Source organism: Strix uralensis, chromosome 4 (genome assembly GCF_047716275.1).
Source record: "Strix uralensis isolate ZFMK-TIS-50842 chromosome 4, bStrUra1, whole genome shotgun sequence".
Taxonomy (NCBI): Eukaryota; Metazoa; Chordata; class Aves; order Strigiformes; family Strigidae; genus Strix; species Strix uralensis.
The window spans coordinates 122,174,766-122,186,592 of NC_133975.1; the positions used below are offsets into that span (position 1 = coordinate 122,174,766).

The window sequence follows — 11,827 nt, forward strand, 5'->3', positions numbered from 1 at the left end:
GGGACAACATAGTGGGATCTGTCTCCCCCAGGGGAGGGAGAGAGGAAATTGCTCTAACAGCTGCCTCTTGTGGCTCGTTGCTTTTGGTTATCAGTTTCTTTGCTGTCCATCAGTTCTGTGAGAAACAGAACTTCTCACTAGGAGGAGAATGTTGTTCTGGTTCTTCTATTGCCTGTTTATATGCAAAACTCAGAAGTAACAGGCTGAGCAGTAGTAGATCAGCTCTGCTTCAATGTGCAGAACCTCTGATCAAATGACAGAGGTTTATACAGCCTAGAAAACAGTCCAAAGAGGAGAAACTATCAGTGACTATGTTAATCCATTGTTCTTTGCTTAAATCTAGCTGCTCCTACTACAGATCAGCGGCAGCAAAGGATCTCTTGTCTGCAAGGCACAAGTCTGCAGTGGCACGTATCTTGTGTAGTTACTGCACAGAGTATTTTTGCTGCGTCAAAGCTCCAGTTCTGCTATTTGTTACAGGACAAATACATAGGAGATACCCGATTTAAATTTCACAAAGCTAGAGGTCTCTGGTTTTGCTTTGAGCTGCTTTTGCTATTCTTTGAACTACTGACTTTACTTGGATCTTTTCAGACAGAACTTTTGATAATGAAATGATGTGTAACACAAATCTGAGGGACTTTATAGCTAGTTCTTCAGAAAAATAATTCTCTTAAGCTATATTTACAAATAAAGTAACAAGACTTCAAGTGAAATTCAGCTTTTCAGTCCTCATTCGGGTATTTTTAAACTAACTGAAGCAGTTGTATCATACCAACTTTATTCTCTGAACTGTTTAATGATGAAAATGAGAACTGAACGAGCAGAAGTATGGTTTAATTTTATTTATCTCTTCATAGTATTAGATCTTGATAGCGTTAATTTTATTTGGTTTTCTTTTAAAATTGATTTTTAAAAAATAAGTAGAATTAATTTTGGCAAGAAGCATACTTTTTTGTGTTTTCTTCAGATGCATTAAAGGGAAATGTATTTCTGCTTCAGGCCTAATCTTTTAATGACCAGCTAGAAAAAAATAGGGTTTCTGTTGTAAATTTATTCGAAGACATAATTACAGATAGTGATTGTGGAAAGGGGTTAAATGAGAATTTAATTACTTGTGCCTGCCAGGGGCAGAATAGCTGCGGTGGTCTTGCCAAGTTTTCTGTTACCTTTGTTGAAAAGAACTGTGGAGTGTAAAGTTTTTTCCAGAGAAGACATCTCTACACTCCAAAGATTTTAATGTGAATGCTGAATTAATACAGAATTATCTTTTACTTAAGCACTTGTTTGCTCTGATTCATTAGCAACTATGTACGATATTGAAGTGGTATGAGATGTAATGTGTAGCTGCACTGGCAAGGACGGAATAGGAGTTAAGCCATTAGCTTCACAGAAATCCTGAAAATTAATGTAAGCCACTGCAATAATTATGGAGTCATTTATAGTTATTAATTAAAACAGTTCGTTGAGAAAATGAAAGATTTTCATGCTGATTGTCTACTCAAGCAAGCCTTGTTTTCAATGTTTTTGCTCCAGGCTTTAGAATTCAAGATGTGCAAGATGCGTCCATCTGCAAAATCTCTTGTATGTGGGGAACAGTGGAGTTACAGTGCTAGCCAGAGATTTGCCTCACTAGTAAAGGGCTACCCAATTCTTGTGAAGGTGTATTCACTTGTGTGTAGTGTTCTCCATGTGGATGTTTTCCATTACTTGGAGTGCAAAGAGCTTGTGAATATTCGAGATGTGCTTATTGAAGAATGTTATGCTGAACTAGCAGAAGAATCATACGAATCACGAGTATGTATCGAGTAAGCTGCTCCTACTTTTCTTAAGACTAATTTATTTCAGCTCAGGCTGTCTGAAATTCTGAGAAGTTGAGATGAAGTCTTGACTAATGCCATGGGATTAGGTAAGATTAGTACTTGAATGGGACAATATATTTTTATGTGTGTGCATAATTCATATTGAGCTGCTGGCCAAAAGCACTACTGCTTTGAAATGCCTTTTGAAAGAGGTGCATCAATTGAACTGCACTGTTTTTTGAAACTTTGAAAAAATGTAACTGTTTCATAGTTTTAACTGTCTTCCATTTTTATGTTTTATATAATCTGAAAGATAAGAACATTGTTTTCTGTATTTGTATGTGAGTATGCGTGTTCTTTGAGTAGGACCTTTTTTAAAAATTTCTGAAAAACATAGCTGTTTCATGGTTTTAACATTCTTCCATTACTACGTAGCAAAGCCATGATTTGCTCAATGGATTATTTTTGGACAAAGTAAATAAAGAAGAAGAAGTGCCTGTATCTTCAAGAAAGGAAGAGAAGTATGTCATTGAAAAATTGTTAAACTGGTTTTCTGACGATAAATCTGATACACCAACCCATAAGGTAACTTGAGTGGTGGTTTTGGTATGTCATTACATGACCCTGCTTCTCACATTGTTAGAATGGAGATGAAGACTGAAAGTACCTTTAATAATCAGAGCATACTTGATGCCTTTCATAGTGCATTCTACTTTCTGTTGGTAGAAGGCTGTAATGTGACCAGCACTGCAGACTAGTCTATTGCAGCTTTTAACAGAGTTTTGAAGTATAGCCTATAGAGCTCAGCAAACCAACTCTTCTAACACGTTCTAAGGCAGCACTTCGAACCACTACAGAATGAAGATAAAATTGTGAAAAACTGCACACAGTGTTTCTACACATAGTAGTCTTCATTGTATAAGCTACAGCAAAAAGCAAGATTTACAACCCTATCAATTTTTCAGAAAATTTAAATATGGTTTTTACTATGTAGTGTTTCATTCTTCCTCAGCTAGTGTTAGGTAAGCAGCTAGGATAGGTGATGCAGTGAACACTCCCATGACTGATAATGATGAAACACTAGGTGTTTCTTCCACTCAGAATTATTCTTCTGTATTTTGAGATACCGAGTCACTACTAAGCTGGAATATAAAACATGATAATGTGTGTCCTGTTCAGCATTCTGATTACAAGTTAAGCCTGGTTTACGTTATAATCCTTTTCACATTTCAAATCTGACAGAATTTCAGGCTTTTAAGCACCTCAACATGCTCCGTTTACCCACAGGAGTAATCCTGTTTAACTACTCACTTTCATGAAGTGAGATATTTTCAAGATTAAAGACTTGCTCATGTAAACAAAAATTATCTGGTTTTGTTTTTTAAGCCAGAGGAAAGTTGTGAATCGCCAGCACCTGTGAAAATACATTATTTTTGTTTAGGTGCCTCAACAAGCAAAGCTTGCTTTAGATGGGTGAAATGAAAATGCTGTTTATCAATTTATCAATTCAGTGTTGCTCCATACATGCTGAAATGTGTTTTGGTTTTCATTTATAAAGGATTTTGATTTGGAGAGATCCAGGTGCTGGCTAACTAGAATATAATCTGTTCTCTCTTTTTGAAGGTAAAAGTTTTGGGCCCGTTCAGTCCTTATGAGGTGAAATGCTACAGTATGACTAGAGTATCCCAGTTCAGGTATGAGAAGACTTTTACTGTGAAATATAGGCACATTCTCAGCTGTTATTTTTGATAAATAGGCAAAAAACACCTAGTTAACTCTTACAGATTTTTACAGAACTTTTATTCATTGAAAAGACTGAAATAGTCAGGCCTGAATTGCATTAATATGCACACTATTGATATGTAAAATTTCAAGACTAGTTTTATTAAAGCTGCTTTAATGTCTTACACAGAGATTATTTATTAACCATCATATACATCTGCTAAATGGTATTCAGGTAATCTTCAGCCAGTAACTGCTATCCATTGAGGTTGCATTGTGAATTTAAAATAATTGTTTTTTTACATGTTCGTATGGTTTTTGGTTTTTTTAATGTTGAAAATAGTCCTTATTTCCTCTGCAGAGGTACTTTCATACCAAAGGAAAGCATAAACTCTGTTGTTGTCCGTGATGCTCCAGAAGATCCCTTTCAGCAATTGTTGGTCGCTGCTTCTTTATCAGCAAATGAAACTGGTAATGCTTAATAAAAATGTTCAGGCAGTTTCTCTAGACTTGTATTTTTACGTGAATAGAGTCTACAAGTAAATATGTCACTGTAGTTCTGTGTTACATCTTTTTGAGGCTTCATTTTCATCAGATACTCCTTTAGATTTATTTTTTTTTGGTGACAGGATCTACTGTGATTTTAGACGAAACATCTTTAATGCCTCCTATTCCTGGCCTGCTTGCACTCCTCAGCATGCTGTTTGCTCCTGCTATAGAACTCAGGTATTCATGTGTTTTAAAAAGCGCTGGTTCTTTTATTTTTAGGACCCTCACTAATTGGTGACAGATTTATTTTTTTTATACTAAATGCTGAAAGCAGAGCAGTTATCTTCCTTTTTATGTAATTCTTGTATCTTTTATCAGTTTTAGTATAGTATGGAGCTAAGATAACTTGTTTCATGTACGTCTGAAATGGTGCTGCAGGCTCTACCTTCAAGATAAGGCAATACAAAGCAACAGTTCCTGACAGTCGTGCTGGAAGCCTAGGAAGATGAACTGTAGAACTGGGCAAGTTTCAGATCTATGTGAGGAGAGGAACTTGCGTGAATTTTGTAAAAGCTGAGTTCCAGCAGTTGCATCACTGTTGTGTTTTGTTTAAATTCTTGTATCTGTAGAGTGTCGTTTCAACATAGTGAAGCTAGGTTTCCTTAATTAAAGTTTCATTTTGCATATGTATGATTTTCTTTTTAAGTTTTATGCGTATATGTTTTCATAACCAGAACTTCAGTTTTGTTTCGTCACTATATTTAAAAAACCAGTATGACTAGGTGTGAATGCCTCTCCAATTGTTCTAGATTCTTTAAAACACCTGTATCTTTCTTGGCATGGTTTAGACATACTCATTTACATCTGTCTTCATACAAGTTCAGTTTCTTCATTTCTAGGCAAGACCATTTTTTTTCCTTTTCATGTAGGGTTGATAAAAGTGGAAAGTATTTTACTGGTGTCTTGTGTGGTTTGGGTTGGAGTCAGACTTGTGAGGCTCCACTGCTTCCAGAAAATGACATGGAGCTGACGTTTGATGTGCGTTTTGGATTGGAAGATATAAGAGAGGTAAAACATGCATAAGAATTTTCACTATAGTAGGAATTAAGTAGAATGCAGTGCATCAGAGCTTGTTAACTCCTAGAGTTACTAAGAAAACTTTTAAGCTGTGGTGTTTTGGTTTTTTTTTTTTAGTGTACTACCTGTTTATAACCTTGGATTCTTACCAGAAAAAAGTTACTCCCCCCCATACATTTAGAATAAAATATTATAGTACAATACATTGTACACTTTTCAAAACAAGCATCTGTTTTGAACTAATCAGATGTCAGTACTTGTTAGTTATGTTCTTAGGATTATTGCGGTTTTTATTATCAGCCTGGCATTACTGCTTAGCAATCTTCAGTTTGATTTTACAGCTCTTATAAGTCATCTGTATCAAGCTACTTCTCTCAGAGCTGATCAATCAATCAACCAAACAGTAAAAACCCTTGTATTCCTTGTTACAGGCTTTCTGCTTGTAGACAGAGATCTGTCAGAGGGAAGCATGTGTATATACACTGTTACGCGGGACAGGGAGCTGTATTTGACGTGTGCTTCAGGCTTGATATGTGCTTTAGACAGTGAAGGACCTCACGTGCCCTGATTAATTCTGTGTACAGGGCAGGTACATTAGGTGATGATCAGTCATTTCTAGAGGCTTTTTAAGGACACAGTGGACATGCTGGTGCGCATATCTGTGAGCTGTTGTTTTCTGAAAGCACTTGGCATGTGTGATGTCTGCATTCATGACACCTTAGCCAGAATGGTAACACCAAGCTGTTGTGCATGTCAAAATTATGGGCAGATAGAGAAAACCCTTAAAACTTTTACAGAAGAAATTCTGTGTTGGAAAGAATCCAGGCAAGTAGTTGCCTGTATGTTTTATGGTATAATCTGAGTAACCTTGAAGATTGTGATATCAAGTGGCTGAACATTAATGTCTTTGACCAGCAGAGATGCATCTGGAGGAAGAAGTGTTTCTAAAGCTTCAGATGTTTTTGCTTATGTTAATAATCTTCCAGTTGAAGTTCGGTGGTATGGGTGCTATGACCACCTTTATATAGTATAATACAGAACTAGTGCTGGTTTAGAGAGCTTTACATTCCATCACTGGTATTTTTGCAGATAAACATCCTAAGGACAGCCATTAATAAGTTGCTCTGTGAATGTGCAGTGTATTCTGGACGAGAGAGAATGACACAGCTGCAGGAAGACATTCGTCAGAAACTTCTATGGTAATAATTTTGTAGAAATAAGATCTTCTGTTTCACAGTCTCAGCAAAAACAAAATAAATGATTGCTTGAAGCATAGCTCAGATTAGGCTTTTGGGAAATAATATATGTTCTCATTTAATGATGCATTTCATTTACTTTGTTTATTTATAAAGCAGTATGCTCAACAACTTTAGACTTCTTGTGGAAGCACTGGTTCTTCAGGGAAGCCTGATCACTTAAGAGTCATAAAACCTAGACTGTAAAACCTGTTCTACAGGATACCACTTCTGATGTATCTTTGCTTTGTGCACCCAGGACAAAACTAATAAGGTCCTATGGCATAAGAGTGCAGAAGGATTTAGAATTCTTTCTCCCTATACATTAATTGAATTGTGTGTGCTGCCTTTCCTCCCTCAACAGACTTGTGTAGGTTAGGTGTTGGCCAAGTTAATTGCTGGAAGTCCCAGGTTAATTTATGAATTGAAATAAGGCCACCTGCCTTTTTTTCCATCAGGCCTTCCTGCTTCTCATAACTGAAGGAGTGATTCTGAAAAGATGGTTGTGAGTCAGTGCAGTCAGTCTTTAATAATTTTTTCAGCTTGTGGTGTGTGGGAGGTGTTGGGGTGAGCGAGTTCAATGAAGTATCCCTGTAACAGCTTCTAATTGCTGCTGCTGCTGAGCGTGCTGTGAAAAATCTTCCCCTGTTTGTAAATGCCGTGCGTGTTTTAGTGCTGTCTGTATCGTCAGTAGACTTTTACCTGTCTCTGTACTGAACAGATTTGAAAAAGAGCTCTGGCTCAGCCATGAGTTAAGAGTTATGTTACGCTCTCTAGTACTGGCCTCATCTCTAGGAAGTGTGACCTTTTTTGCAAATAGAGCTTTTCTAAAGTAACTGTATGCCAAAGTGAGGCAGTTCCTCATGCTGATAAAGATCAGAAGCTTTTAAGCTTAGCTGCCCTTACCCTAGGTTATCAAAATGATTATCAGAGCAGCTGTTTATGCTGAGCTTTCAGGTGTTTCTTGTTTTCAAATGTCCCTGCTCTGTTGCTTGTTTTATTCTTCCCATCTGTAAAAAAAACTTATTACCTTTAGTTGAAAGCAAGTACCCATACTTCTTATTTCCAAAACTTGAAAGAAAATTCCGTGTGATGCATTTTATAATAAATTAACAAGTGTGTGGGAATCAGCCTTACCTTTTGAGGCACTGGAAATGAAAGTAAAAGAGCATAAACAATTGCCAGAAGGTGTGAAGATACCTATTATATGTTAGCTGACCAGCAGACATGTTGGATATGACAAGGGAGCAAGGTGACTATTGTTGGTTTGGGTGCTACACTGTGCGTGCCACCAGCGGGTCAGCTGCTCTTCTCTCTGAGACGTGGCAGTTTCCAGCAGCTGCTACAGTGGGTTGTGCGAGCCTCCGGAAAGCGGTGGGACAGCTTCACAAAGGCTGGACCTCGGGGCTGCGTGCTGCTTGCGCTTGGAAACTTCAGGAGCACCGGTACAGGCTGACAGCAAGCTCTTCACATTTCATGTCTGCAAAACTCTTAGTAAAATAACAGCTGTCAAGCATACTGCTGATGCAATGTTTAATGTCCTGTTTGTGTCCAAGCACCTCAGGCCAGTTGGTGTCTGCATTGCCTTTGGACACTGCCATGTAGTACCATGTTTAGACTTCAAAGCTGAGTGAAGTTTGATTGCATGATTCATGTGGTAACAAGTGTAGGGAGAAGTCAAGGAAAGTAGATAGGCAGAAAGAAGCAAAACCACAAAACCTTTCTGGAGGTGACAGCAACAGGAGCTCACGCTTGGACATCGACACTTAGATGCTAAATTCAAGGCACAAAAATGTCACTGTTACTTCTTTAGATATGTGAATACTTGCTACCGTTTTGGCACCTTTTTTGAGCTGATTGTTCAGACACCTCCAACCAGTTGGGAGGGGAAGGAGCAGCCTGCGCAGTTACTCAGCGTTGACATGATCCCCAGTTCAGTCAGTGCTGCCTGACTTGGTCATTCTCATCAGCCTTCTGGGCTTTTATTTTTTCTTTAGGATTTATACCTTTCTGTGGAGCATTTTCTGTCTTAGAATCTTTTGCTTTTACTGATTCTGTTCCAATGATTCTACAGCTAATTTTTCTATTTTTACATTTTTGAAGGAAGAGACAATCTGGTTATTGTCATGATGTCGTCTTTTCCTTTGTGTAAAATCTTTCTTTGTTTTAAATATTTTTTTCTGATTGTACTTTGGTTTATGTCTTGGAAAAAACCTAACCTTTTATTAGTAAGAGTAGATGTGTAAAAATCTAGCCTGAATAGTCTTTCATAACTTTTTCCATTTTTCAAAAGCTAATTGTATTTACAACATGTCACCACTACTTAAGACTAAAATCAGTGTTTGAAAAACACATCTAGACAGAATTAATTAAAGCCTACTACTGTTGTACTTTGCACAGCCTGAGGAAATAACTGGAGCAGACAGACATACAGTAATTGAGTTGTCAGGCAAAACAAAATACTCTAAAAATAGCTGTATTATACATTCTAGTGTATAAGCATGCATAAAACTTAAGGAATAAATGACAGCTGAAAATTCTAGTACTTTGTAAATGGAAAAAAAATTATTTTCTTTAAAAGAAAATACACTCTGATACACTTAACGTCCCTGTGAAAATCTGTATTTTGACTCCTTACTCTAGAGGGGAAAAGTACAGAGAAGTGAACAAATCAGACTAGATTAACGAGGAAATCTGAGATTCCCTTCAGTACAGACACCTCATAAATGCCGAGTTGTATCTAATGTAAAAATGCCTTTGTACTCATAATTCATCAAATACAAGTGTATTTGTTAAGGCTGTTTTTATGTAATTTCAGTTTAATCTGCAAATCAAAACCTCGAGATGTAATTGTTCCTACATGCTATGAGAAGCCGTATGCATGGAATCAGGTAAGGGTATAAAGATAATTCTCCTCCTCCCCCCTGAAGAGTAGTTAAGAGTACCCCAGTACAGGTAGTTAAGAGTGGTCAAAGGGAGAATTTCCTTTGGAAGAATGTCTTTGAGTATCAAATTTAAAAATACTGAAAGCACTGTAGAGTCGAATTTAAGAAATAAGAACTGTTGTCTATACATCAGTCTCTATTGATACCCTATTTTTGTAGAGTCTATTTAGTTTGTTGGGTGGTTTTTAATTTTGTGTATGCAAATATTTAGCCTTTTCATGCAGAACACTTCATGATTTTTTAAGTTGAGAGAGATTGTAAAGGCAACTTTACATTTGTTGGAAGTTAAAATTTTATATTCTTATTTGTATTAAGCAGCCATGGCCTGAAAGAAAAAGGTTAATACGTTTTCCTTGTTTAGGATTTATCTGAATGCAGTGCACTTGAGTTTGTTTCAGGCTGCTGTGCTTTCAGGTGGCTTTTCCCTCTTAAGCAAACAGAAGTGTGGCTTGCTTTAGAATGAATTTGGTGGGATCAGATAAGAGGGCTGTTTTCTTGAAACCTAGAAGGGTTTCTTAAAGCTGAAAAGTCTAGCTTCCTACTCTGCTAGAAATCTTACCTTTCTTTCTGTAAGGGCCTCTGCAGGACACTAGATTTCGTGACAAACAAGTGCATTTTCTTAATTAAAAGGGGGTGAGGAATTACTGAGTACAGAACTAAGATTTCTACATGCACCCTCCCTGTGCCTCTCCCACCCTGAGGCATATAAATGAGGGGTTTAGCGCTCTCTTCTTGAAAAGGTTGACAACAGTGAACCAGCACCAAGAGCACATATTTCTAGCAGGCATTCGCTGAGGGGTTGGAATGTGTTGTGATACACTGCCTTAACCCAAAGTGTTTCTAATTTCATATTTCAAATCCGGTTATCCTTGGTATTATGACAGTAATCTCCTTTTCAGTTATATTGGTGTTTAGCTTTTATAACAGTGTAATGTATAGGCCTTGGATCATGGTTTTCCCCACTGCATCTGAAGTCTGAAGAATCTCACGACATCTTTCTTACATCATCACATCAAATACTACCTGTAATGCTTTGGAATTGATTGTGGAGTAGTATTCTGTCTCAGGCAGACCATGAGATACATCATTTTATAGTCTTTACTCTTATGTTGAGGTGTGTGGCATGGAACTGAAATTCCTGTATGATTTGAAACTGTGAAAACTCTTCAAGACTCTTTTTCCTTAACTATGTTATATAGGAAAACTTCATTAAGAATGCGTTCTGACTTTTCATCTTGCTTCTTTTGATTAGGTGGATTCTCAGCATATCATTGACTCACCTGAAAGTCAACCTGAAAGAGGAAATGGTCTTTATCAGCTACATAAGCTTGTTGTGTTGAATGTTTAAGTATTTCTAGAAGTCTTTCGGAGCATGAGGTATTACAACTAGTCTAAAAATTACTTCTGTCTTCTGTATAACCCTTAGAGGCTTGTTTTGCAAGACTGTTCCTTAAGATTAGTGTAAGTGTACTAAAATTCAGTTTGGAATATGTTCGTATTTCTTTAAAAAGTTAGGGTTTGCTGACCTAGAGCTGACGAGTTTATTCGTAAAAACAAACTGACATAAAGCAGGATCTAGTTTTCACTTTAATAATACTTCTGAACAGGTTTATCACAAGGTACATGAAGTACAAAGCAAATCTAGGTTTAGTTGTTCATTTTCTGTCTAAAAGCTCATAAGCCATGGGGTATGATTTTTTTGTCTTTAACTGCAAGTTGTGTTTTCCTATTTTCTTTGTCACTAGCTTTTCAAAAAGCCATACGAGAAAGGTGTTTGGGGTTTTTCTTAACTAAAAAATAGAAGTCAAAGGAAACTGATGATCTAGACTGTGTTCTGATCCAAACTATAATTTCATATACTAGATACAATTTTTTCATTAATTTTTCATACAGCAAAATGTAATGTATGATTTCTTTTCCTGTATGGCAGAAGAATGCTTTTGAGTTACTGATTCATGGCACCTTTGTTTCATCCTTTCCTCTTACTTTTACCTGTGAGATCTTTAGTCCTAAAAATGAGGTCGGTGGTTTCAGAATAAAATGCAGAATTGAAATAAAATGTATTTGTCTCTTCTGTTGTGCTTAATAAAAGCTAAATTTAGTTATTAAGGGTATGTGATTGCATTCATGAAATACATGAATACAAAGACAGTATATGGAAAAGTATTAATCTTTCTGCTGTTCACTCAGTGATTTGAAGATTCTGTAATATCCTGTCATCCTCTGAAGAACAGACACAAAATCAGTGATCACCATAAAAAAAAAAAGGTGGCAGATTTGGGGAAGATAAAGTGGTGCTTAAACTAATAAATTATTTTAAGCTGTAGTTAAACAGAGAGACAACTGTATAATAGGCAATTTCAGTAGCTTATAAGCATTACTTCCTTAGACACATTTTACTAATCCTCATGACTTATAAAACATCATATAGTGAGATAGTTCTAATAGAAAAATTGCATCTCAAGTGGCTTAGATAACAGTATTTCTCAGCTGAGTGTTGTATGCAAATTAAGTGTTGCAGTTAAGCACCTTTGGGGGCAGATGAAATAGGCAGAAT

General features: G+C 36.7%; 1 protein-coding gene across 1 annotated transcript in view; it reads left to right on the top strand.

Moving 5' to 3' along the window:
- The window catches only part of TDRD9 (tudor domain containing 9), an 89,839-nt gene extending 78,516 nt beyond the window's left edge, over nucleotides 1-11,323 (top strand). The window contains exons 28-36 of the mRNA XM_074868940.1: nucleotides 1,537-1,797; nucleotides 2,238-2,387; nucleotides 3,426-3,496; nucleotides 3,886-3,995; nucleotides 4,154-4,250; nucleotides 4,943-5,081; nucleotides 6,180-6,289; nucleotides 9,144-9,216; nucleotides 10,523-11,323. Coding sequence (XP_074725041.1) covers nucleotides 1,537-1,797; nucleotides 2,238-2,387; nucleotides 3,426-3,496; nucleotides 3,886-3,995; nucleotides 4,154-4,250; nucleotides 4,943-5,081; nucleotides 6,180-6,289; nucleotides 9,144-9,216; nucleotides 10,523-10,618 — 1,107 coding nt within the window. The 3' untranslated portion in view covers nucleotides 10,619-11,323. The remainder of the gene's footprint in view (nucleotides 1-1,536; nucleotides 1,798-2,237; nucleotides 2,388-3,425; nucleotides 3,497-3,885; nucleotides 3,996-4,153; nucleotides 4,251-4,942; nucleotides 5,082-6,179; nucleotides 6,290-9,143; nucleotides 9,217-10,522) is intronic.
- Nucleotides 11,324-11,827: the final 504 nt, after the last annotated feature.